This window comes from Lynx canadensis, chromosome D4 (assembly GCF_007474595.2).
Source record: "Lynx canadensis isolate LIC74 chromosome D4, mLynCan4.pri.v2, whole genome shotgun sequence".
Classification (NCBI taxonomy): domain Eukaryota; kingdom Metazoa; phylum Chordata; class Mammalia; order Carnivora; family Felidae; genus Lynx; species Lynx canadensis.
This window is the reverse complement of record NC_044315.2, coordinates 63,364,754-63,392,605: the sequence shown is the minus strand read 5'-3', so window position 1 is coordinate 63,392,605 and position 27,852 is coordinate 63,364,754. Positions and strand designations below refer to the sequence as shown.

The following is a 27,852-nucleotide window of genomic DNA, read 5'->3' as shown; positions in this document are numbered from 1 at the left end:
TAAAGCAAATTGAATCCTGCTTTAATTGAAGCTTATGGAGTATAAAGTCCTACAGAAACATTACAGAGAATCTTCTGGGGAACAGGGATCACAAGAATCCCTGTAGAGAGGCAGATGAGAGTAATTCATGGCTCACCAAGACCTCCCTGTAATCAAGTTCCCGGAGTACCCAGAAGATCTCTTCACCATCTCAGTCCTGTTCCCCATCCTCTCCAATCTTGATTTCATTATAAGATAAAAGGGGCGATTGCATTTGAAATTATTCTGGCCTCAAGAAATTTAAAGACCTTTCAATGAGTAGAACATTCAAAACTTAAATAACTTCAACATGGAGACCAGCTGACCTTAACAAGTTACTTTGTTAGTGAATAGGAAATGAACTGAATCATCCTGGACATAATTTCATTAAGGCTTCAAACCATCCAGGAAAAAGCACAATTATACCATTTTATAATCCAAGTCTACAAAAAGTTTACTACCCAAATCAAGAAATGTTTGTGCCCATGGATAGCTTATTTCTAAAAGATCGCCCTCACTCCCCAAAATAGCCATGTGTCTCCACTCTTCTTGTTCCCTTCTCCATGTCAAGAGTACCAACTTGCTTCTTCAGGAGGAATGAACAATCCACGATTATTTATGCAGTTAAGCCTGAAGAAGAAAATGCTGAAAAATCTAAAAGCAGGAAAGAAACAAGCTGGTGGGGAAGACAAATAAGAGGTTTCTAATTCATTCTAAAACCCAAGACTTGCTTTTACCAGTCCTTTTCCCCGAAGTCATGTAGCTATTAGGGAGGAGAACCTGGACGTAAAGTCTGCGAAGGAAAGGTAGTTGACAGATAAACTGCCCCGTAGGTGACAGTCAAGGTGAGAAGAGGTAGAGGTTTGATGGTTACTGAATAGGTGCCTGTCTAGCCATTCCCTCTTCTTCTCTTGGCTTGGCTCAACCAATGTAGATGCGATGGAAATCATTGGCACCAAATGCAGCGTTACACTTGGGACATTTGCGCTGACGGGTGTCATAGCGTGTCTTCACACACTCAAAGCAAAACACGTGAAAACACTTGGTAAGTACGGCATCCTTTTTACGCATGTTGCAACATGGACAAGTCAGGCGTGCCTAAAAAAAAGAAGCCAGAATCTGATCAACTATAAAAGTTTAAATGGCTGTCATATGTAAGCAAACAACCAACCAGGAAACCCACTAACCACTGCCAAGAGTGCCACTTCCCCACACACGTACAGTAAACCATCCTTGGAGCGCCTGGGTGGCTCAGTCGGTTGAGTGTCCAACCCTTGATTTCAGCTCAGGTCATGATCTCATTGTTCATGAGACTGAGCCCCATGTTGGGCTCTGTGCTTACAGCACAGGGCATGCTTGGGATTCTTCCTCTCCCTCTTTCTGCACCCCCCCCCCCAATCTCTCTCTCAAAATAAATAAACTTTAAAATAAATAAATAAAATAAACCATCCTCTGGTTACCTTCATGTAAAGACCAGTATTTATTCTCCCACTCTATTAGCAGGCCACTTCAGGCCTGGACAAAACACAGAGAAATCACTGAGGCAGTTTTCCTAACCTTGTAATCCTTAATCTCCTCCATCAGGATCTCATCACATTTGGGTACATTGTCTGGTTTCTTTGTGGTCTCCAGCTTCCTTCGAAGTCTAGAGATGTCCTCCTGTGGTAAGACAGCATACCCATTAGACACACTCCCCAAGACCTGTCAATTTTGAGAGAAAATTGCTTCAACTTGAACTTTCTGCTGTGGAAAGAAAGGATTTTCTGTCCTTTTATGTCCAATTATCTTATAGGTATGCAGAGAACTGAACCTAGAACACAAAACCATCATCTTTTGTTCCAGAGCCCAAAACCATAATCTATTAGCAAACCTGAGTTGCACCTAACTATTATCAATTCAGTTCCATAAAAATACAGTCTAAGAATTAAAAAAAAAATTAATAACTTGATAAGTCAATTTTAAGGTAATTAGTTTCAAGCTGGAAGGTAGACTGGATTAAAATAATTACAGATATATGGATAAGGATAGGAAGTCATCATTAGAATCATTTGACATGCCAAATATAGAAAAATTATAGAATTTAAAAATCCTCTAATTTGATACACTGCTACTTTACAAATTCACCAATTCATTCATTTAATAAATATCTATTTCATCCCACCAGGACAGGCTCTGGGGATATGACAGTGAAGAAAACAGACTTGGTCTCTTCACTCAAGGAACTTACAATCAAATAGGAAACAACACACATTAGACCAATGACTCTTCATAACATGGGTCATTTCAGAGCTCAGGAAACACCTAAAAAGGTGAAATGTAAAGAAAGTATAATCACTCTTACCTGGGCTCGTTTGAAATTGAACATGTCCTTTTCTTTGGTGACACTGTTCTCCACAATCTCATCCTGAAAATCATGTAGCTTCTTCTGAGCCAATTCCAGTTGTGTTTTGAGGTCATCTGCAAGCTGGGCTGCCTCCATCGCCTAGGCAGGACGTACAAATCACATCACTTCATTGCTAGCGAGGCAAAACATTAACCCAGTCCAAGGAAGAAAGTGAACCTGTAATTTCATCAGTGTCCTACTTATTTGCTCCTGAGACCAATCATCACTTTAGATTACAGAGTAAAGCAATCATACCTTGCGTTTATTCATCTCTAAGGCTTGAGTCCTAAGACCCAGTTCCTTCTCCCCTGTGCCAATGTTGCTTTGTAACAGATGCTCCTTCTCTTCCAATTTTCTTACTACCTGTAACTGAGCATCAACCTTTGAAGGAAAAAAAAAAAAAAAAAAAATCAGATTTTTAACAAATGAGAAAAAAAAAAATTAACTGACTAGGTGCCGTTAGCCTATGAAGCGTTTGTTAGAAATCTCAAGACATCACTGTCTTTACCCATGAACCCTTCAAAAAGCATGAAAGGCTGCAATAATCAAAAGCTTCACTTTTCATGCACAAAACCAAAAAACAAAATGCTGTTGATGATTCAAGCAAGAGTCTAAGAAACCACTGAAAATATTCTTCTCCAAATTGCCAAGAACAAAGGAAATTACATTTCTAGATATTCATCTCCTTCGGCCATACTAACTCTCCATGCCTGGCGATTCATATTAGACCACATAAACTACAGCTCAAACAAAAGCCCAGGTGTATCGTTTTCAGAATGGCTAGAAGTTCTAAAGTAGTCTTTCTCTTGAAATTCACACACAAAATAGAATAAACACCAAAGGGTAAAAAGTAAAATCACACACCCGCGAACCCTCATCCCAACATCCAGAGGTAGTCAGGTAACCAGTGATAGTTCCTCACACAGCCTTCCAGAGAATTTATAAAATACACAGTACATACACACAAAGATGTACACATTTTTAACACAAAAGGAAAGGAAAATAAAACAAATCAATAACAACATTTTCCATATTAGCAGATCCACATCTGTTTTAACAGCTATACTGTAGTCCTTTGCAGGGATGTATAATTTATTTACCAGAATGCTAACAAAGTACATTAAGTTGGGTTTCTTATTAAAAAAAATGCCACGGGGCGCCTGGGTGGCACAGTCGGTTAAGCGTCCGACTTCAGCCAGGTCACGATCTCGCGGTCTGTGAGTTCGAGCCCCGCGTCAGGCTCTGGGCTGATGGCTCAGAGCCTGGAGCCTGTTTCCGATTCTGTGTCTCCTTCTCTCTCTGCCCCTCCCCCGTTCATGCTCTGTCTCTCTCTGTCCCAAAAATGAATAAACGTTGAAAAAAAAATTAAAAAAAAAAAAAATGCCACAATAATCATTCTTGAATGCATGTAGCAAGTGCCCTACTTCAACAGAATTCAGGAAAGCTGAGTTACCTGAGTCTTTAGAGTCAAAACCTGGTCAGCCAGCTCCTCCTTCTCTTCTTTAAGTAACTTGTGGATCTGATTGGACTTAATACGTTCTGACATGAGCTTGAAATTTGCATCATCCTTCTCCCGCAACTGCTGCATTAAACGGATATTCTGCTCCTGCATGTCTTCAAAGGCCTGGCCTGTAACATCCATCTCAGAGAGGAGAGCCTCTTCCTCCTAAAATATGGAGAAAGAGGGGTGCCTGGGTGGCTCAGTCAGTTAAGCATCAGACTCTTGATTTCAGCTCAGGTCACATTCTCAGGGTCCTGAGATCGAGCCCTGTGTTGGGCTGTGCACTGACAGCATGGAGCCTCCTTGGGATTCTCTCTCTCCCTCTCTCCTTGTCCCTCCCCCACTCACACTCTCTCAAAATAAGCAAATAAAAACTTTAAAAAATTGAATAAATAAGGGGCACCTGGGTGGCTCAGTCCGTTAAGCTTCTGACTTCAGCTGAGGTCATAATCTTGCAATTTATGAGTTCAAGCCCTACATTGGGCTCTCAACTGTCAGCACAAAGCCCACATCGGATCCTCTGCCCACCCCTCTGCCCCTCCCCCCACTCAAAAATAAACTCTCTAAATAAATAAATAAATACATACATACATAAAACACAGTGAAAGAACCCTTATGTTAATACAATCTTTTAACTCCAAAGAAATGAGCACTGGAAACTAAACTTTCCCAGTATTCGTTAAGAAATAAATTAACCTAGGGGCACCTGGCTGTCTCAGTCGGTATGGTGTGTGACTCTTGATCTCAGGGTTGTGAGTCTGAGCCCCATGTTGGGTGCAGAGATTACTTAAAAATAAAATCTTCAGGGGTGCCTGGGTGGCTCATGTGGTTGGGCCACCAGCTCTTGATCTCAGCTCAGGTCTTTATCTCATGGTTTGTGAGATCGACCCCTGCATCGGGCTCTGTGTTGACAACATGAAGCCTGCTTGGGATCATTTCTCTCTCTCTCTCTCTGCCCCTCCCCCCCAGCTTATGCTCACTCACTCTCTCAAAATACATAAACTTAAGAAAAAAAAGGTAGACAAAAACTATACATACTACAATCTAGCAAACTGATCAAGTAGCTGTTGGTTACAAGAACTTCTCTCATGATGAAACCTCACATTTTCTCATAGTTTTCCACCACTATATCGATTTTAACTACAGAGACTTTCCAGTAGTACAACATAACAATCTGACAGGTGAATAACAGTCTCTAAAAATATTTTTCACTTGCATTTGTTATTATAAAACTTTTTTTTTAATGTTTATTTTTGAGACAGAGGGAGACAGAGCGTGAGTGGGGGAGGGGCAGAGAGGGAGACACAGAATCTGAAACAGGCTCCAGGCTCTGAGCTGTGAGTACAGAGCCCGACACAGGGCTCGAACTCACAACCCGTGAGATCGTGACCTGAGCCGAAGTCAGACGCTTAACCGACTGAGCCACCGAGGTGCCCCTAATTTGTTATTATAAATGAGACTGGACATCTTTTCAGATGTTGAAGAACTATTTGTATTCTTTTCTCTGAACTAGCCAGATCTTTTGCCTATTCTTCCACTAGGGTGTTGGGTTTTCTTCTCTATCATTTTTGGAGACTTTTCTATATAGTAGAAAGATAAGCTCTTTTGTGCTAAGAGTCAGAAATATATTTTCTCTGTTTATCATATATATCTGTTGGCTTTGTTAATAGTGGTTTCTGCCACGTAGAAGTTTCATGGGTTTTCATAAGTCAAAATTATCAATTTTTTTCCATATTTTTTACTTTTATTAATAGTTAAAAAGGTCTCTTCCATTCCAAATTTATAAAGGAATTTGTTTTAACTCTTATGAATTTCTTTGATATTTTATCTGTGATCCATCTGGAAATTACTGCAGTATACAGTGTTCAAGTATATATCCAACTTCTTCCCAGTATTACTTTGCTTCTTTCTGCCCTGCCACATTTAGTAGTCTTTCTTTTCCCCCACTGACTTAAAACTGTATCTTTGGCACATTTTTATGAAACAGCCATGTTACTCTGGTCTATTTCTGGACTTTCTATTCAGTTCCAACAGTCTATTAGTCTCAAGGTACTTTATCTACTGAAACTTCATATTTTTACATCTGATAGAGATAGGAACTGCCACCCATCAACCCCACTGCTTTTCCTGACCTTGTTTACTTTTCCACAGTTTTAAATCACTATTTAAAAAATAATAATAAACATAAACATATATATAATCTGTCTAGTGCCAAAATAAAACCAAAAATAATGAAACAAAACCAAAAATTTAGTATTTTTATTGGGATATTAAAATTTACACATTAACTTAGGCACGATTAACATTTTTAAGATAAGGTATTCTATATAAAACACAGTATGCCTCTCCACTTGTACTAGAACCTATAGCAGTACAATTTCCTGATAGTTTTTTTCTTAAAGAGCAATGGAGACAAATTGGCAATCAACGGATTTATGAAAAGCCAAAACCCCACTTTTTATAGAAGAAATGGATATGGGGAGGCACCTGGGTGGCTCAGTCAATTGAGCATCCAACTTCAGCTCAGGTCATGATCTCACGGTTTGTGGGTTTGAGCCCCACATCGGGCTCTGCTGTCAGAGCAGAGCCCGCTTTGGATCCTCTGTCCCTCTCTCTCTGCCCCTCCCCCACTCACATTCACTCTCTCTCTCTCAAAAATAAACATTACAAAAATTTTGTAATGCATATATGTTCTAATAAAGTTCATCTTCTCAAGGTACTTAATCAAGTCACCACTGAAACCACTTCACTTTGTCATTTTGCTATTTCTTAGAAACAGTGAAGCTGTTCCTCACAGTGAACATACATTTTTCCATCTTTGGTTATCTTTATTACTCAAAGTTAATATAATTCCCTGAGACTTAAAAATAAATATACGTTCATGGTGAGTAGGGGAAAAGTCTCTCCAGTTCTAGGGCCCAGAGGACAACCACAGTTAACATACTGGTTACTTATTTATAACCTATTTGGGGGCATGTTTTTCTTAGTTTCAGATATTTGTAATCATAATGCATATAAAAATTTATATATATATTTTTTCATTAATACTCACTATATCCCTGATTCCAGATCAGCAGAGGAAGGGCAGATGCCCCAATAAACCATGTCTGAACAACTGGCTATCCATTTGAAAATAACAGGAAATTTCCTGCCTCACAAATATGTAAAACAAAATAACTGAAGAATGAAAGACTTCAATGTAAAAACAAACATATGTGTAGGGTAAAAGACATTCACAGAAAGAAAAGACTAGAATGAAAGCGCAAATTTCACTGTCAATAACTTAGCTGTCAAGCAACATTTACTGAAAAACCTAACTAACTAAAGAGAGTGCACCCACCTGCTTGGCCATGGCCAGCTTCTTCTGCAGGTACTCTATCTGCTCCTCCACTGCCCGGATCTTCCTCAAGGCATCCTCGTCAGCCATTTTCTTATTCTCCTTTTTCTCCTTATCCTCTAGATCCCGGAGTCTTTGCCTCAGGTCTTCCAACTAGAGAAAGTAAGGAATCGCACACACAAAAAGAAAAGGCTATGATAGAATGTCAAAGTTCAGTTAATCCTGTGCACAGATAGATGGAGGGCCCCAAACTGGGAAAACCTTGGCCAAACCGGGAAAAGAGACAAAGGGTATCCTAGTGCACCCATCACACTTCACACACTTGTACACGCACCGCTGGTGAGGAGCTCACGTGCACCTTCCTTCAGGATGGTGGCTCTCACCATTTGTTTTTTAAGGCCCCCAAATTTTAAGAGAATAAGACACTCTTCCCAAAAATAACCAGAAAAGAGACTCACCGTAACAATGATTTATATGTGAAAGAGGTACTAAAAAAGTCTGAAAAGGTTACTCCTATTCCCAGAAATTCTGATATACCTTACCACCTAGTGGAGAGTACAGAAATCTATTTTATTTTAGATGGTCCCTGAAAGGGAAGAAAAGCCTGAGTTTTAAACACTAACTTTAAAGATGAAGAAAGAAACCTATATACTTCAGAAATGTGAAGGAAAATCCCACAAATGAAGATTTTAACCAGAATGACAGGTAATGGCAGACTAGATTACCTCTGCCTTAGACTTCTTCTCAGCTGCCATTAGCTGAACTTTGTCTCTCTGTTCCTTTGGGGCAGAGCGGTACATATCTAGCAATAGTTTCATCTCCTTTTGGCTCTCCTGTGCCTTCCTATGATGAGGGTGATAGAGGGAGGGGGATGGTGCAATGAGAAAACAAAGGACATCAGAGCAAGGGAATTTTGAATTGAGCAAAATATTTTACAACAGTTCTATGTAAACCTTATGTCACAAATCTAAAAGATAAAACTTTCATACAGACCGTCAGGAGACTTGTGGATACACTCAAACTACAGAAAAGCAAGCTGGATAATGGAGTCATTTCTCCCTTCACACCACATTCTCCAACATAAAGTTATAAAATACATGCCGTGGCCCTAATTAAATAGGCAAAATTCTGGTGCCCCACTCTTAGAAACTGAGATTCAGTGGGTCTGTGATGGGGTCCAGGAACATATTTTAAAGAAGTCATCCAGGTGATTCCGATACCACACTTGAAAAAAAAAATATTTGCCTTAAAGCAATTAAGAGGAAGGAAGGAAAAAAAGGGGAGAAAACTAGATTTGATAGTGGAGTGATTAGCCATCAGCTGAAGGCTGAAACTTCCATCTCTTTCTAAATTATCAGGCCTCTTACCTATACTTTTATATACCAAAGAAGTTCAAATGTTTTGAGCACAGTTGTCATTCAAATCCAAGTATCAATAAAGGCACAACCACGACCATTGGGAGGCAAGAAATAACCAGATCTACCAGAGAAAGTATTGGTTATGCAGGAAGAGAAGGAGCAGTATGTGACATTACGTTGGGTGTTTCATTAACCACAAGGTTCGTCTTACCATTTCAATGCCTGCAGGAGTAAACCTCCTAAGAAATCTCTTAAATGACCTGATACATACACAAACCAGCTAACTGCCAGGCAAACAGATCAATATTGCTCAAGTTACAGTGATACAAACTCAACCCAGTATAATTTAAATTAAAATTCATGCCGGCAAGCTGCCAGTAATTAGTTTCAATAATTCTCATGAGTATTACTTAAGTCATGACACACTGCCCCTTAATTTGGAATCATGAAGAATGAGGCTACAGCTGCAGCGTTTACAGAGACCCAACCACTGAACCAGACTACACGGTAGCCCATGCAAGCCATCTGGGCTGTACACTTACTCAAGAACTGAGATCATAATTAACTGTGCATTTAGTTACACCCAAAATATTACAATGATCTGTAAGCCAGGCCATCAACCCAACATTTCATGCGTGATGTCCTAACCTTAGCTTCTGAGTCAGAAACAGATACTTTAAATTCTGTTCTTACTTGAGTTCAATCTTCAATTGTTTGATAACTTCTGCTTCCTTTTTCCTTCCATCATCATGTTTCCCTTTCTCTTTGTCCTTAGCAGAGTCTCTTTCTTTTTCTGACTCTTTCAGTTTCTGCTTCTCTCGTTCTCTCTCCTTCTCCTTCTCCCGCTCTCTTTCTCGCTCCCTCTCTTTCTCCCTCCTTTCTCGTTCTCGCTCTTCCTCATCCCGTTTGGACTTAATTTCGTTGACTTCCTCCTGAGATGCCTTCGATGCAGAGGACTGGGCAGATAAGTCCTCAGGATCTTGCTTCAGCTCCGTGGGCTCGTCCTTCGGGTCCTCAGTACTAGACTGAGACTGCAGGAGGGCACTGCCGCTACGCAGGCGCGTCTGGAGGACAGAGGCAGAAAGCAGCACATCACCTGTGGCAGCCACACTCCTCTCCTCACTCAAAACCAGCTCTCCAAACTCAACAGCAAATCACACTCATTCTGCACTTCCTGGTTACCTTGTTCAGGTCAGACTGGGCTTCTCTCAACTTCCGCTTATACCTTAGGACCTCCCCTTTCAGCTGGTGATTGTGATTCTGGAGGCTACTGATGAGGTGACGCATCTCCCGGTTTATGGGGCCTTAGATACAGCAACAGCAATGTTAGGAAGAACTCTGATAAGGAAAAAGGCACAAGGATAGAAAGCGCAGTACCCATCAGGGACCTCTGAGAAACTGGGAAAATTACCAAAAGCAAGATTCCTTCTCAGAAGAGGAAAACAAAACTGGCCAATCTTAAAAAACAAACACCCAGGCTGTGAGCCAAAATGAATTACAGTGATTTGATTTAAGGTTCTTTGGGACACCCGAGCTCCATTCATACCAACAAATCCAGGGAACCACATTGTGTTTTTGAAGGAAGGCACTTGCAGCAAACCACAGGATGGAGCGAGAATAATTATACCTGCTTGTTCGTTGGCAGCAAGGGTCTGCTCAAACTCTATCCTCAGCATTTCATACTCCTTGCGGACCTGGGCCAGAGTATCTTCCAGCTGGATCACTTCGGTCCTCAGCTTCTTATGAAGACTAACCTCATCTCGCTACACCCAGAAAAAGGACCCAATCAAAAATTCTTATCAAAATGTGAAGACATCACATCCTGTTACTAGGTTTCTTAATTGACCGACCTAAGAAGAAGAAAAGGATCTACTAGAAGGGATTACTCTGAAAAGTTCCAATTCAGTCGATATTTAACAAGCACCAGGCAGCTACAAAGACTGATTTGCAGACTGGCAGGATATTAAAGAAATAAAGGACATGCCTCCTCACTCTGAGAACGTAGTCATTTACTTAGAGTACTAAACAATAAAACAGTACATAAACATATGTAAGGTAAGACATATTGAATTCGATTCTTTTGGCAGACATAGAGTAGAAGACCAACCACTACAAACATTACTTTAACGACTGTGGAAGATACAGAAGCGAACACACGAATAAGCTGCCTTAAAAAAAAGCATTCACATTTGCCCTTGCATGTCGTAACGGCTTGTACGTTGGCCCTCGCATGCTGTAAGGGCTTGTAAAGTGAGGCAGCTTCCACCCACTTCTCTCTCCCATGCACAAAAGGCTCTAGCCATTCTACACTATTTTTAAATCTGCTCTTTTTGGGGCGCCTGGGTGGCACAGTCGGTTAAGCATCCGACTTCAGCCAGGTCACGGTCTCGCGGTCCGTGAGTTCGAGCCCCGCGTCAGGCTCTGGGCTGATGGCTCAGAGCCTGGAGCCTGTTTCCGATTCTGTGTCTCCCTCTCTGTCTGCCCCTTCCCCGTTCATGCTCTGTCTCTCACTGTCCCAAAAATAAATAAAAAAAGTTGAAAAAAAAAAAAAAAATCTGCTCTTTTCACTGCTGGAAATGCCCTTCTATTTTTTTCTATCAGCAAACTTAAGATTCACACTTCACTTTGGCAAGTGGAATCAGGAAGTCTCCAAAGTCAAATGAGATGCTCTGTCTCCTTAATCACTGCCTCTCCTGGCCATGCCTCTGTTGTACCTGCATTCTAATGGACTATACTCTCCCCACCAGGCTATATGATCTCTCACGGCAGGATGCCCACCATCTAGCAGAGTAAAGACCTATGGCCTGTCTATACATGTTTGCTGGAGGAGCAGTAATTGCTTGCAAGGGGGGAAAATTATAAAACTTATGAGGCAGGAAAGCTGATGCGCAAAAGACAAAGCTGAGCTGCTACCTCGATGAGCTCAACTTGGCGCTGGTGGGTCCCCCTGGTGCCATGCAGCAGAGTCCGGGCCTCGTCCAAGTGCGCTTTCAACTGTAGGCTCTCATTGTACAGGACGGAGAACTGTGACTGCATACAGCGGTATTCCGGAGTCTCCTTAACCGCCTCTTCCACCGCACTCCGCAATTCCACCTGAGGGGCCCAAAGACAAGTCAGAAGCACAATCTAGCGTCTGTGCCCCACACACTAGACAGGAAACAAAACCTTATAGTGATGTCCTGTGCGATGGAGACAAGCTTTATGAAGATTCTGGATTGTATCTCCACTCTTCTAGTTCTGTAAAATCTGTATCAAATTAAACTGTCCAGGAGGTAACACCAGGGACCTCTAGTCTCCACCCAAGAATTGTTTTAATTGATATGTGTTTTACACTGTGTGTCAGCCTACACCCAAGGACACTAGAAGAGCTCTCTGAAATCTGTCAGATGTAGAGACACGGAAAACCCAGGATGTTTGTTTTTAACACATAATTGAGGATTTCTGTCATTAACTTGTTCTCTTTATTAACAGTCTCTGAGAGATATATTTTGACATTGTATCAAAAATAGTTAGGCTTCTCTTAAGCAATGGTTTGCTTGAATTACCCAAACACTTCAATTAATTTAAGTCAGGTTGTTTTTTTTCTGTTTTTTCACTTCAAACATCTTTATTCATATATTTACCTAGAAACAAGTCAAATTGTAAAAGACACGTGGCTATGACTGAAAGAGGGGTAGGAAGACTCTTAGAATTCACCTTTCCCCAAGAACCCGGGGAGAGAAAATTTTAACAGGCATGTTCAAAAACCAACAGAATCGGTCACTGATCGTTTCTCTGCTCTGGCGGCTAGAAATTGCACAGGCAAACCGTGTGACCCACATTTGGCAATTCCTAACACGTGAGCAGCCTACCCTACTACAGTATGTACATGCTCCTTGCATATATCTTGTATACAAGCCCCGTTTTGTAAACTCCATTTTGGATCATCACCTTAGTTTACCCTACTCCTCATTTTTCTCAACAATTCCTAAGTTAGAGCACTTTGATTCAGTCTATATTATCTTTGGAAGTTGCTTGAAATCCTTTGCAGAGCAAGGGGGGGGCGGGGTCCAAATAGTAAGTAAATAAGTAGACCCACCAACAAAACTTACATTTTCCTCTTCCCTCATAAATTATGAGAGCTCACCAGTACATATGTGAGTTGACCAGCAAAACGTTTCATGGTACTGCCTTTCAGAGACACATCTCCTACCTTCAGCTTTTCATTCTGTGTAGTGACCTCCTCGAAGTCTTGCCGAAGTTTCTCCAGCTCACAGTGACGGTTCTGAGCCAACTCTTTGTTCTCCTCAAGCTCTGCATTCATTTCCTCAAACTGGAGAAAAGAGGAAAATCACAAAATAAGCATAAAAAAGAAAGAATTTTTAAATCATTCCCATTCCTAAGCTTCCACCTTCACTGATCCATTCTTCTAGCAAAACCCCACTGCCTCTTGTAAACCCCTAAGTACCTCGCACAACACCTGACACTAGGCAGGAAATGTGACCTGAGTGAGTCATTGATTTTACCTTCCGGGCATTGATAGTGATTGTGCCACCATAGAGACTGCTCCCCGCTCCATAGACCTTATAACCTTTCGAATTCACCTATAGGAAGGACAAAGATTCTTTAGTGAGAGACCCTAAGATTTTAGTCTGATAACCAAAGCACTTTCAAAAGAGTCCATTGTATCCCCAGGTATTACTACCCAAGTCCATCAACCCCCTTTTTTTTTTTTTTTTTAAACATTCATTTTTGAGAGAGACAGAGTACAAGCAGGGGAGAGGCAGAGGGAGACAGAGATACAGAAGCCAAAGCAGGCTCCAGGACCTGAGCTGTCAGCACAGAGCCCGACGCAGGGCTCGGACCCACAAGATGTGAGATCATGACCTGAGCTGAAGTCGGACACTTAGCCAACTGAGCCATCCAGGTACCCCGAAGTCCGTCTTTCTCAGTAGACTCCTTAAAAATGATTCTAGTCTCTAAACTATGACTGAAAGAGCACTTGCCCGTTCTAGGACTTCTGCTAAGTGTCGGTTGAGTCGCTGTTCCCTCTTTCGGATTTTGTCAATATCCCACTGCAGGTCATCGATCATGGACTCCAGGACAGAAACTCGTGACTCAGCTGTCTCCACTTTACTCTGCAACTTGGAGAACTACATCCCAAAGACAGGCATTCAGAAAAAGCCAAAAAAAGACCAAGTTAGGAAAGGAATGCCTAACATCACTACTGTACATCCCAAATCTCACAAAATTAACCCCTGCTTATGTATCATTATAGACAAAACTGAAATAGAGGATGCTTTACCCTCTTTCCAATGCAAGAGTATAAAAATGAAACCATAGATTCCTTTAACCGTTCCGGGTCAGTTACAATCATGAAAACTGTAAAGGTCTCTAAGAACTCTCACTCTCATAAGGGAAAGACCACTTGGGATGCAACAATTTTTCTACTTCTGAGAAGCACCAGTTCCTTCTATAGACCACAAACCATCAGAAAATGTGTTATCTTTAAAGAAGCAAATAGTAACTTTGATTTTACCAAATATTTTCAGAGATAAAAATTCAAATACATATTCAGAAGACCGCTATCTTTGCTCCCAACTTTCCCTTTCCACATTCCCACAAATGATAAACCAAAGGGAATGAAAGGAAAATGTCCATTCTCTTTTTTAAGCTGACCCCAGGGAAATCTTGAACCAGACACACTAAAAGATACAAAAACCTGTTTTTATTTGGGCACTTTGCACCAGCTAATGCTATTTTTTTTTATTAATTTTATTTTTTTAATTTACATCCAAATTAGTTAGCGTATAGTGCAACAATGATTTCAGAAGTAGATTCCTTAATGCCCCTACCCATTTAGCCCATCCCCCCTCCCCAACCCCTCCAGTAACCCTGTTTGTTCTCCATATTTATGAGTCTCTTATGCTTTGTCCCCGTCCCTGTTTTTATATTATTTTTGTTTCCCTTCCCTTACGTTCATCTGTTTTGTCTCTTAAAGTCCTCATATGAGTGAAGTCATATGCTATTTGTCTTTCTCTCACTAATTGCGCTTAGCATAATACCCTCCAGTTCCATCCACGTAGTTGCAAATGGCAAGATTTCATTCTTTTTGATTGCCGAGCAATACTGCATTGTATGTATGTGTGTGTATATATATATATACACACACACACATATACACACACACACACACACACACACATACACACACACCACATCTTTATCCATTCACCCATCGATGGACATTTGGGCTCTTTCCATACTTTGGCTATTGTTGATAGTGCTGCTATAAACATTGGGGGTGCATGTGTCCCTTCGAAAGAGCACACCTGTATCCCCTGGATAAATACCTAGCAGTGCAATTGCTGGGTCATAGGGTAGTTCTATTTTTAGTTTTTTGAGGAATCTTCATACTGTTTTCCAGAGTGGCTGCACCAGCTTGCATTCTCACAGCTAACGCTATTTAATACTTTATTTACAATGCTATCACATGCTCGCATTAATCTACACATAACCTTTGTACTGGTTGAAAAATATGTCCCCCAAAATCTCTGATATTCCTCCCATCAAGAGGTGGTGGCACTGTCTCCTCCCCGTGAATCTGGGTCAACTTTAGTGACCCAATGAAAATGATGCAGAGGCTACATCTGAAAGGCCATGCAGGTTCTGCTTTATGTTCTTGGGAAATTCATTCTCTGGAAGAAGACAGCTGCCATGTAAGAAGACCCACTACCCTGAAACTGCCATGTGGGAGAGGCAACATGCAGATGTTCCAGTGAAGAGTCTAAGGTGGGCTCCCACCCAGCTGGCAGGTAATAGCAGCCAGCCACAAGAGCCACTGTGGACATCAGCTCAGTTGAGCAAAGCACTGTCTCTCTCCAGCTTAGTAATGCTAAACGAGATTGGTAAAGGGCCAGAAGAGGTGGACCTTCTCGTTTTGGTTGTACCTAGTTTACACCTTAAACATGACAGAAAGTTATTCTATTTCTCCACTACACTCCAATCTAATTTATAAGCACTGCTATACTCTAACCCTTTTGAAGGCTGATGAGGATCTACATGTATTGATAAACTTCCCAGACGATTCTCATACAAGCAGCCAGCACGGACCCTGGCAATGGAGTTTACAAAACAAGGGCATAATAAAGAACATGGGCTCTGAAGTAAAACAGACCTACATCCGAATCACAGTTCAATTACTTTGTGTGCTCAGAACAGTTACCAACCTCCTTGATTTGTTCCCTTAAGAGCAAGATAGGAGTTGTCTGACCATCAGAGATAATACTCATCAAGTGTTTAAGTGCTAGTCACTAAGGAGATGGTAACTACTAACCTACCAATAAGCTAAAGAATTGGGTGGTCAAACTAAAGTAGGTCAAATTTCAGCAGAATATCCTTTGAACTAAACCAAAATGATAATCAGGACTGGCAGAAAAATCTTTTAAGGCCTTTTATCACTTTACCTCAATCACTGTGTGTGTGTGCGTGTGTGTGTGTGCGCATGTGTGTGTGTGTGTGTGTGTGTGTATGCACACGCACACACACAAATAAATACCCAAATCTTGACACAGTTTGGTAGTGGGGTCGTACCCAAGTTTGGCTGGAAAATCCACATTTCTCAAGCTCCCAGGATACCATCAATATAGTAGTTCGTACTGTCCATTCTCAGATGAATTTCTACCAACCCATTCCTCAGTAACATTGCACATGATCTTTTTTATTTGGGGTAATTCGTTATTTGGGAATTTGGTGCATTGTTTCACAAAACCTCATATGATATTTCTTCTTAAAAACAAACACTGTAGTATCTGTTTAACAGAGGCACAATCAAGAAGTATTCAATTATTTTCACCCCTTAATCTTTCCTCTTGATTTCTCAGAACTGGTTGCTTTGGCCTGCCCTTCATGCTCTTCAATATAAAAATAGGCTTTCTAGAGTCAGATGAACCTTTGAAGCATTCAAAATTCCGAGTCCATGTGTGCCACAGGCCACTAGAAACTACCATCTGTCCTTTCTGGTCAAGTACCTCCTGAGACATGGTGCGATGCTTCTCCTGAAGGAGGTCTGTCAATTCCTGTAGCCTCATATTCTCTTGAGCAAGGAAGGAATTCAGCTCCTGCACCGCTTCCTCCACTATCAGATTATCTGAGGGAAAAGAACTGCCCTTTAGTTTAGCATCTATAGTGTCCAATTTCAAAACTATGCATCCCACCAAAATATGAACACGCTCCCTCACTTTATTTTCCCGAAAACCTTTAAGAAGTAGGCTGGTTTTTATTATCTTTACATGACTAAGAACCCAGAGGTTAGATGACTTGCTTAAGGAAATGAGCCAAAGCTGTGCTTCAGTAGAGGATGACACAGAGCCAAGATCACCTAACTCCCATCCTTTCTGTAAAGTCAAATGTATTGAGAGAAGAAATGGAGGGATTCTGTAACTCTATTCAGATAAGACACAATCACTAAAAAACTGCATTTCAGAATTGTAGACAAGATAGAGGTATCTGTAATCAGTGTCAGACTTAACAGCCATAAAATTCTATCTCATAAGGCTATCACAAATTCCTATTAGTGAACACCAACATGAAGCATCTCTGTTGGGAGGAAGAAGGGGGGCAGAAAGTAGCAATTTCCTTGTTCAAATGAGTACCTATAGAATCATGAAGAATAAAGATAAGAGCCTAGAATTACTTATCATGTTCTGGAATACTATGCTAGGGGCACTTCTAAAGCTCAAAAGCCAAAAGGTACACTACAATTTACAAACAAAGTAGATAAATTTATAGAACTTATACCAATTAACATGTTTGGAGACAGTTAACAGGAGGAAAAATTGTGCTTTCTCCTACTCCCTACCCCTTGGCATCACTCAGAAACACCATACAGAACAGGCTGGTCATGTGGTGGTTTTTGTGGTTTTCAACCAAGACTGCCTGTAGAATCACCTGTGGAACTTTAATTTTTTGTTTGTTTTTTAACGTTTATTTTTGAGACAGAGAGAGACAGAGCATGAACGGGGGAGGGGTAGAGAGAGAGGGAGACACAGAATCGGAAGCAGGCCCCAGGCTCTGAGCCATCAGCCCGGAGCCTGACACGGGGCTCGAACTCACGGACCGCGAGATCGTGACCTGAGCCGAACTCGGACGCTTAACCGACTGAGCCACCCAGGCGCCCCATAATGACTTTGGGAACTTTAAAGATTAGACACTTCACTAGGGCCCATCCATCCCACACATAGTAAATAAGAATACCCATGGGCAGGGCCAAAAAAAAAAAAAAAAAAAAAAAGTATGCTCCAAAAGCTCTCAAAGTGAACTGATTCATAACCGATGTTAAGAACTAGAGGCTGAAATTTACTCCTCTTAATATCCTAACATACTTAGAACAAGGCCTAGAATACAGTAAGAGCTAGATAAACACTTACTGAATTAACAAGCTGACAATTGCAATTCCTTTGAATCAAGGATAAAATACACATGGGGAGAAATGAACTGACAAAAAGGTATAGTTCATGCTACAATTCATACTTTATGGATCTTTATCCTTAGAAAGTTCAGCTTATCAATGGCAATTACTTTTTATACTATAAATAGCTCAGTAATTTGTAATTTACAATTAATGTTTTTTAAAAATTTATTTTGAGAGAGACAGAGCATGAGCAAGGGAGGGGCAGAGAGAGAGAGGGAGAGAGAATCCTAAGCAGGCTCTCTACCACCAGTGTGAATCCCAATGCAAGACTCGAACTCAAGAACTGTGAGATCATGACCTGAGCCAAAACCAGGAGTTGGATGCTTAACCAACTGAGCCACCCAGGCAGCCCACTTACAATTAATGTTTTTTTTTTTAACTTAAACTCTACCTTAAAATGCATGCCAACAAAAATAATTTTAAAGTACTGCTTAATATACTACTCATTTTAGTTCCTTTTTAAATACAGCAATTATTTTACTTGACATTCATTCACAAAGTCAAGTTTAACAGTGGCATAAGCTCTCCATATGGCATATTATCTGCATGTAACACGCATATGGTATGCACCATCATGCATATATATATATGGTTTACCGGTGTGGCCTATTATTAGGATTCAATCATACCATCCAACTACTCAACTACAGCCAAGGGAGAAAAAACTAGCACCCAGCTCAGTTTACATTAGGTATGTAACTAAGACCAGATACAGTGCCAGACAGACACTGGAGAAACAAAGAAGAGTAAGCCAAAGCACTGCACCAAGAGACAAAGTCTAGCTGGGAACCCAAAAGTAGATGGAATATATGAATACAAAAGTCTGGGAGGACATGAACCACATTGTTTACAATGGTTACCTTTGAGAAGGGAGATAGGAAGACTTCTATAATTTCTGATTTGTGTATTCTAAAACTGTTACCCAAATAATAAAATACATAATACATACACAGACTTATGGGAAAGTAAAAGAAACCCTTTCCCAAATTTTCACAAGTCTTTTACATGCCTCCTCTTTTAATTGTTGATAACTTAGCCCAAGTGTCCTTAAAAATTACAAAGTAATAAAATTCTTATTTGCCTGCCCAATCGCTCAGCATCCACTACATTCAACACATTACTTTCAGAAATGAAACACTATACACCTTAATAATAATCAGTGAATTGGAAGTGCCCGGGTGTCTCAGTCAGTTAAGCATCGGGCTCTTAATTTCAGCTCAGGTCATGATCTCACGGTTCATGGGTTTGAGCCCCATGTTGGGCTCCACACTGGCAGTGTGGGATATGCTTGGGATTCTCCCTCTCACTCTCTCTCTTCCCCTCCCCCACTTGCATGCTCTGTCTCTCTCTCAAAAATAAACATTAAAAAAAAGGAAATAAAATAAAGCAAAATAATAATCAGATAAATTAAGGTATTACAACTAGACCAAGATTATTACTGAAAATGTAAAACCAGGGCACTTAAGAAGATGCAACCTAGCCACACAAATACTTCACTATACTGTACAAGTCTCTGCATTAACACTGACTAGTAACATAATTATTTCAAATGGACCCTTTTCCAACAATATTCTTTTTCTTTTTAAACACAGATCTAACAACTCTAAAACCTAAGCCAACTCTTTTTGAAAATATTAGAGATAACAGAAAAAAACCAACAAAAGGAATGTATTAAAACTGACTCTTTGAAGTGAAAGTTCACTATCTAGGGGCGCCTGGGTAACTCAGTTGGTTAAGCATCCGACTTCAGCTCAGGTCATGATCTCACAGTTCATGCGTTAGAGCTCCACATCAGACTCTGTGCTGACAGCTCGGAACCTGGAGCCTGCTTCAGATTCTGTGTCTCCCTCTCTCTCTGCCTCTCCCCCATTTGCACTCTGACTCTCTCCCTCTCTCTCTCAAAAATAAATAAACATTAAAAAAATTTTTTTTAGTTCAATATCTAAAACAAATTTTTTTTAAATATAATTACCAATATTTAAAATATTTAAACTAAATTACTATCAGTTATAAATCAGTAGCCAGAAACAGAGCTACTCCTTAAAAAATCAAATTAAAGACAAGCAGAGTGGCGCAATGGGAGCATGCTGGGCCCATAAAAAATCAAATTAATTCTACTACTTTTAAGTGTTTTATTAATAGAAAGTATCAGAATGAAGCTTTCCTCAGCTTCTTACAGGACTATCACACGGCTCAAAACATGAAACACTTGTAAAATACTAACTTGCCACAGCAATGGCATTACTGGTATTACTGGTAATACTGGAGATTAGATTCCAAGGAATTTAATTAAAATTAAATACATAAGTTTGCAAACTACAAAGGAGCATGCAAAGTTGAGCTCTTATTCCTCCCACCCTGTTCCCAGTCTCCTGATTCTTGCCTCACCTCCGCTGTTTAGCTTCCGCGACAGGAGCTCTACTTTTTCCTGTAATTTATCATAGACGGTCACAATCTGGGACACGGCTCGGCGGGAGGACTCCACTCGCTCCTGCAGTTGAGATTCCATTTCTTCACTGGAACTGCTGGCCAAGGTAGCGAGGAAAGAGAAAGCTGGCTCTTGCCCTTCCCCTGAGGATACAGGGGGGGAAAAAGCAGCCGTCAGCATTATAAAAGTGGAAGTATCAAAATCCTTTTTTCCTCAAATGGAAAGCCTGAAAGCCAAGATCTACTTTAAAACCCCAGAGCATGCAGTGGTAGAATCCACCACAAACACTCGCCTCTCTCTCGGTCGTCTTTCCGTTCCTGATTGCTATCGGAGTCTGGTTCTGGTTCTGGCACGACAAGGGCTTTTCTTTCTGTGAGGAGATCTCCCAAACCTTGCTCCAGATCGTAACGTTTAAGGATGATACGGATGTTTTCATCAAACTGAAGAAGGGAAGGTACAGTCATGAGAAAACAGAAGAGCACAACTTTGGAAGTGAAGAGAATGCAAAGGAGAACTAAAATGCTCCAAAGAAAATCTGAGTAAACAAACAAGTAGCTACCTGACTCCAGTACCGGTTGACAATCAGCAGTGAGGCATCATCAGTGGCCTGTCTTCGTTCCAGTTTTTCAATGTGCTCACGGAGTTCATCTTCAATGGCCTGCCGTTGATCCAGCATCTCTGCCAGCTTGCGATTTTTGGTTTGCAGTGTTCGAATGTCTAGCTCCTCCTGCCCCATGAAACCAAACTTATTAGTCTCCACAAAGAAATTAGGCAAACCAGCTGTTAAACTCTACCAGGTTTAACAGCTCTGACCAAAGCTATTCATTTCCTCTGACCAAAGCTATTCATTTCTTAAGTCTTACAACAAGTAATTGGGTAAGAAGTAGGAACAGAAGAAATAAAGAGTCTATGATGACAATGGGAAGGAAGAATGACACTAATATGCTAGAACTTGGACCTCACCCACCTCATTGTTCTCTTCACATGGATATCCACAAAGTACTGTGAGGCTCCACTGTCCAGCTTCTGCCCAGATCAACACTGCCATCTATCTCCTCAGCACTGCCCCTCATTCATTCAAGACCTTGGCACCTGGGTTGTTCTCTGTCCCCAGTCCCTGCCACTATGTCCAGTGACAATACACACACGGACATGTAAACATGCGGACAAACCATCTAATCCTCCAGCATCCAGGCTGCATTCTGAATCCCTTAACTCTGGTGATTATCTCACTCCCTGTGCTTCAGCCACCCATTTCAAAAGCCGCATCTTGGACTTGTCATTATCCGGAACTGTGCCACAACTGAAATCTTAAATTCCTCAAATGAAACCCTATCTTTCCAGGTACCTCATGTCCTTATCCCCATATACCAGTTTTCATCTGGATCTCCCAGAATTTTAAATTCTCTCCATTATCCTCGTTGGTCCCTTATCTCCACTATCTTCCACACCCTGACCTCAACTTGCGCTCAGGATCCCATTCTCTTCTGTTTCCGCAAAAATAGAACTCCGTCAATAATTCCACACCCCTCTCAGGATCTTTAATTTCTCTCCCTAGCTCCTTCCCTAGGACAAGTTGGGGTCTGGAGGTGGGGGTGGTGGAGGGTGGGGGAGGACCCCAGGCAAAGAAACAGGATTGGAGAGGATTACATTTTTATCTTACCTAGGAATTAATGAGTATTTCAAAAAGTAAGAACTGTTTATGAGAACACCGATTTCTTGTTTTGCTTTTATTTTCTCTTGTATTTTGATTAAAATATTCTTGACACGCCCAAAGAGTCAACAGTTTCCCAACTGTACCAGTTCATTAATACTATTAATAAATGAAATCCTCGATCTCTTCACTGAGCCCTCCTTTCCCCTTCTTGCTCTGATAGCGGGATGAGAATACTGTTTCCCTGCAGTTTCTCCAGTACCACTCTGGGCCTAGAGGCAGGTAGGTACCCCTCGCTCTCCACTGCCACTTTCAGCCCATTATCCCACCTTCCTCCCTAAAACCTCCTAGCTCTGCAGCTCGTGCCACTGGTCTGCCCCACCTGCCACCCTGCCTTGCTGCACTGGTCTAGAAATGCCCAGGTCACTTCCCCACGTTTCCTGAAGATTTAGCACCTAGCTTATTATCACTCTCCAATGTTACTCCTGTCATAGTCCTCACTGATTTCCAATTCCCATATAGATGATCCTTCCTGTATCTCAAATCAAGTCACTGACCTCCTCTCCTCCAATGATCTTGTCTTCTACCTCCCTTGGCCACCAAACTCTCAGTGATTCTTATTCTTAGCCTGATCTGTATGTGTATGCTCTCTGTAAGCTCTATTTCTCCACAATTACCACCTACTTTTCCAGCTCATGCTCTCTAGTTTCCTGACTCCCACAATTCTTCACCTCCCCCAGGATCTACAATCCATTGCCCCATAACTTTCCTGTCCTTCACTCCTCTCACTTCCTCACTCCCTTCTTTATTGGCATTAAATTCCACAATCAGTCAATATCATGTCTTCCATAACCTTCTCCTTCCTCACCCTTGCCTAGGAAAAACCCCACCCCTGGTAACATCCAACTCTCCACTACTCCAGGCCTACATCCATGCAGCTGAACATGAATAGAAAACATAAAGCACCATGCTGCCTGGGCTGACTTTAAACTCATAATCACAGAGTCAAGTAAGTCCTCAGTGCTGCCCAGCAACAATAATCTATCTTTCTAGTCCGTTCCCTCTTCAAGATGACTACTTCATACCTTCTCCTGTCTCTTCAAACCTTCAACACTTCCTCCCCCATCCTCACTCTCAGAGGAGGCACTTCTGATTTCACTGAAAAAAAAAATAGAAGCAATCAGAAGAGAATGTCCACATCTATCTCCCACAACTGCAGCTACCAACCTACCTACATCTGAACTCTTTGCCTTCCTCTTTGTTGCTACGGATCAACTGCCCCTGCTCCTAGTTAAGGCCAGCCCTCCTGTTGTGCATTATATCACATGCTCTCACCCCTATTGGTGGAAATCGCACCAGCAACAGTCTCCTCTGCTACCCCATCAGCTTAATCCGCTCTACCAAATCATTTCAATCAACATGCTTTAATAGCTCCTATTTTAAAATCAAAACAAGCTTCCCTCAATCCCACATTTCCTTCTAGCTAATGTCCCATTTCTTTGTCTTGCTTTATATCAACACTCCTGCAAATCATTGGTTCTGTCCCCTTTTCCCTAATTCCTCTCCTCTTCTCTTTTATTATTTTTTTTTTTATAAAATTTTTTTTTTTCAACGTTTATTTATTTTTGGGACAGAGAGAGACAGAGCATGAACGGGGGAGGGGCAGAGAGAGAGGGAGACACAGAATCGGAAACAGGCTCCAGGCTCTGAGCAGTCAGCACAGAGCCCGACGCGGGGCTCGAACTCACGGACCGCGAGATCGTGACCTGGCTGAAGTCGGACGCTTAACCGACTGCGCCACCCAGGCGCCCCTCCTCTCCTATTCTCTTAAGCTCACTGCATTCAGGCTTCTAGCACCATCACTCCACAAACAAGATTCTCACTGAGGCTCCTGAGAACCTTCTACTGCTAAACCTAATGACTCAGTCCTCCCTTTACCCAGTGCTCCCCTTACTCAAGCCATCAGCAGCACCTGAGTAACTCCTTCCTGAAATACTTTTCTTCATTTGGCTTCTGGGCCCTCACTCTCTCTTGTTCTCCTCCTACTTCATTTTCTGTCTCTTTGGTTAGTCTCTTCTCATCTCCCCGACATGAAAATATCAGTGTTCCAGGGCTCTGCTTTCAGAGCCTAGAGCCTCTAGTCTCATGGATTTAAATACCTCCTACATGGGGTGCCTGGGTGGCTCAGTCAGTTAAGCATCTGATTTCGGCTCAGGTCATGATCTCATGGCTTGTGAGTTTGAGCCCCGCATCAGGCTCTGTACTGACAGCTCGGAGTCTGGGGCCTGCTTTGGATTCTGTGTCTCCCTCTCTCTCTCTGCCCCTTCCCCACTCATGTTGTCTCTCTCTCTCTCTCAAAAATACATAAACATGAAAATAAATACATACATACATACCTCCTACAAAATGATGACTCCCAAATGCTTTAGCCCAGACCTCTCCCTAGACTACAGATGACTGTATCCAACCACCTACCCACTCAGAGGTCTATTAAGTATCCCAAACTTGCATGTCCAAAAATCAAACTCCTAATTCATCCTCTGCAGCCTCCCAAAAACTATGCTCCTCTCATACTACTTCCTAGCTCAGTATGTGAACAGTCTGTACTTCCAAAATTCTGGGATCTCATAAACTTCATCCAATCCATCAGCAAATCCTTTCAACACTACCTCTACACTACAGTGACCCAAGGCACCATGATCCCTCAGCACAATTACTGCAACAGCCTTCTATAGTGGACACTTTTGTGTCTCATGTCATGTCCTGTCAGCCTGCCAGACTTCAGCACAGCCTTGGTGGACAGCTCCATTAGCACCACCAGTGTTCCGACTTAAAGCACACCTAGAGTCTTCATTTTTTGTTCCACACAATCTCAGCTGGCTCACTACAGCAACCTTGAAGTGCAGAGGAAGAGTTATTGCCTTTAAGGGCAACCTTCAACCAACTGGGGCAGGAATCAGTGGAGACAAGCCCCAGTTCCCCACACTTAGAGATGAAATGGGAAGAAGAGGAAGAAGCAACAAGGGAACAATTCTGCTAACTGAACTTCTAGCCCTTGCTCCTCTACAATCTGTTCTCCAAGCTAAGTCAGAGCATGTTACTCTCCCACTTAAGACCTTCCAATGACTCCTCAATGCCTTGTGGATGAAGTCCAAACTAGGATGTATCCTCTCTGCTTCCCTTAGAGCATGTGGCTATTTATCCCTATAAACAGCACATATCCCACTCATAAATACTAGAACACTCTGTTCTCTTGTCTGTGCCACTTTACAAACTGAAGTCCAACAGCTGTCCTCAGGGTAACGCATAGTGTCTGGCAAATCACAGATGCACAACAAATACTTTTATTGAATTAACAAATGTCCTTGGGATGCATGATGTGAGACAGTGCTTAGATAAAAATCACCTGTTGGCAGCAGTATGGAGTACCTGAATCGCTGACAGACTCAGAAATGACACTTCATCAACAATTTACTCTGAATGTTCCCATTATTCTCTATCCTGAGCCTGAATTCAAAAAAGTAAGATGTGGTTTTATAAGCTATGCAAATGCAAAGCATTTTAACACCATACCTCCATCGCTGAGTTCCAGAATAGACTCCTGATCTAGATCCAAACCTATTATAGTGAGCTTCTGATGTCTAATGGACATATAACATTACTATAAGCTTCTGATGTATAACAATCTAATGAAACGGTCAACTCCCTAAGAGCAAGGACGGTGTCTTACTTTATTCACCGTTATATTCATAATATCTAGCCCAGTAATTATTAATAGCTCATATATAGAGTACTTACTAAAGTAGAGGTAATGTTTTAACTCTTAACAGAGACTCTTTCATTTTATCCTCTCAACAACCCAATAGGTGGGCACCAGAATTACATTTACAGACATGGAGAAGAGGCACAGTGAGGATAACAAAAGGCCATGCAGCTAGGAAGTGGTGAAGCTGAGTCAATTCCAGGTAGTCTGGCCTCAGACTCCTATCCTTCACCACCCTTCAGTGATTTTGCTACACTGCCTCTTAGTAACTAGAGCCGAACTTTTCAGTGAATGAAGAATGAATGTATAGTTTTCCCGGTGATAAATGCATATAATCAATTTGTATCAAGCACCACACTCTCCAGAGATTAGAAGCACACCTCTGAAAATAAACATCAAATGTTAATGTATCTCTTTTCAGAACTGACCACCACAGCACATCATCACCTACTTCTGGCTCTTTTATTTCCCTCTTTTCAAATAAATTTCTCTTCCATAAATCTATCTTCCATAAGTTTTCTCTTCCATAAAAAGCCTTCCAGAAGGCTTCCATAAATTCTTACTTTCAGGTTGCAACTCAGAAAAAAGAAGCACACTCTCAAAGCCCTGTTTCCACATACCGTTGAAGAGACACCCCCGAGCTTAATTGTCTCCACTGTGGTCCCTGAATCTTCAACAGCTGTCTTCTTCTCCGGAGGCATGGATGTGCCAGGCTCTCCAGCTGCTCTTTTATTTCCAATTCCAGACATCTTGGCACCAGATGACAGCAGTTTTCCTGGAGAGGGGGAAAAACAAACAAACAAACAAACTTAGGTAAGATATACAAAAAGAATAACAATAAAGAGACCATCTATAATGTAAAACGTAGCAATTTTCCAGCCAGCCTTTTTAAACCTAAATCCATTCATTTCATACCAAGCAATACAATCCCCAAACTCCTCTTGGAAAGAAAAAAGTAAATTGTAGAGTAAGAGTCAGGGCTGAATTTACACAACTACCAATTTCTAAACAGAATACTAACAAATAAGACAATGGGCAAAGGATGAAGAGACCAGGGAAAATGCCAGAAATTTCACTTCCTGAAATGCCAGAATCAGAAAAATAGTTTGATCAGGACAGGACCTAATTCTATTGTGCTGGAAAAAATCACAGAGCTGAAAGACACTTGGGAAATATCCACTAAATCATTAATATTGAATAAGTCATGTATCATCTCTGAGACCCAATTTCCTAAACCAGGAATTACTGTGCCTCTTACAAGGAATTAATACGTCTAGAAAGAACTTACCATAATGCCTGACACGAAGAACTCAAATACTAGCTCTCTTTTTCATATTTAGTTTTTCCCCTATTTCCAAATGTTCTCCTCGTGATTTTGTGCAACCCTACAGAACCTAGATCTGAGTGTGAATCACAATTCTACCTCTTAGGGAGCCTTGTGTTGCCCTCAAGGAATTCTCCAAGAGCCTCAGTTTCCTCATATGTACAGTGGAGGCAAACAAATATTCTGTCTACCTAAACTGCTTCCAAGGGTTTCAGAGCTCAACGGAGGAGAAATGAACGCTAACGCACTTCGCTACTTTAGAAAGCAGCCCTGCCCTCACCAAGAGTACACGCTACTCTGCTTCCAATTCACACTCCAGGAGAAAGGGTATCGGTGGCAGTAACCTGAGTCGGACCTCACCTAGAGAGAGAGGAGACTAAGGAGCAAGACAAGGACCCCAGCCTCCCGCGCGACCAACTGCAGGCCCAGGAGAGGGAAACCCCAGAGCCAGAGACGGCGGAGATTCCCGAGGACCCGCACAGTCCCGCAGCGCCGTTAGCCGAGATCTCACCTAGGTTCTTCCAACTCGCGCCGCCGGGGAGTGGAACTCAGGGAAGTTATTCACCAGGGTCCGTTCTGCAGCACCACTTCTCACCCCTGACCCGCAGGCGAGGACCCATAGAAGCTTCCGGGGG

At 41.6% G+C, this 27,852-nt stretch overlaps 1 protein-coding gene across 1 annotated transcript; it reads right to left on the bottom strand.

Annotated features, from left to right (window-relative positions):
* On the bottom strand, positions 1–27,852 carry RNF20 (ring finger protein 20). The gene is made up of 20 exons (XM_030293195.2): positions 27,729–27,852; positions 26,514–26,668; positions 21,036–21,203; positions 20,769–20,916; positions 20,437–20,619; positions 16,607–16,725; positions 13,583–13,729; positions 13,103–13,180; positions 12,790–12,909; positions 11,511–11,690; positions 10,225–10,360; positions 9,780–9,901; positions 9,291–9,661; positions 7,965–8,082; positions 7,243–7,392; positions 3,855–4,067; positions 2,657–2,782; positions 2,360–2,500; positions 1,576–1,677; positions 1–1,116 (listed from the first exon to the last, which is right to left on the bottom strand). The coding sequence occupies exons 2-20, from the start codon at positions 26,640–26,642 to the stop codon at positions 940–942; spliced, it is 2,928 nt and encodes a 975-aa protein (XP_030149055.1). The 5' UTR covers positions 26,643–26,668; positions 27,729–27,852; the 3' UTR covers positions 1–939.

Bases quoted from the DNA above. Each gene is read 5' to 3' on its own strand.
- RNF20 (XM_030293195.2), bottom strand. From the start codon at position 26,642: ATGTCTGGAATTGGAAATAAAAGAGCAGCTGGAGAGCCTGGCACATCC. The intron at 16,726-20,436 runs GTGAGGCAAGAA...CTTTTCCCTCAG, and splicing joins GCGGAAGCTAAACAGCGGAG to ATAATCTGATAGTGGAGGAA. The intron at 13,730-16,606 runs GTACTTGACCAG...TTTGGGATGTAG, and splicing joins ATCGCACCATGTCTCAGGAG to TTCTCCAAGTTGCAGAGTAA.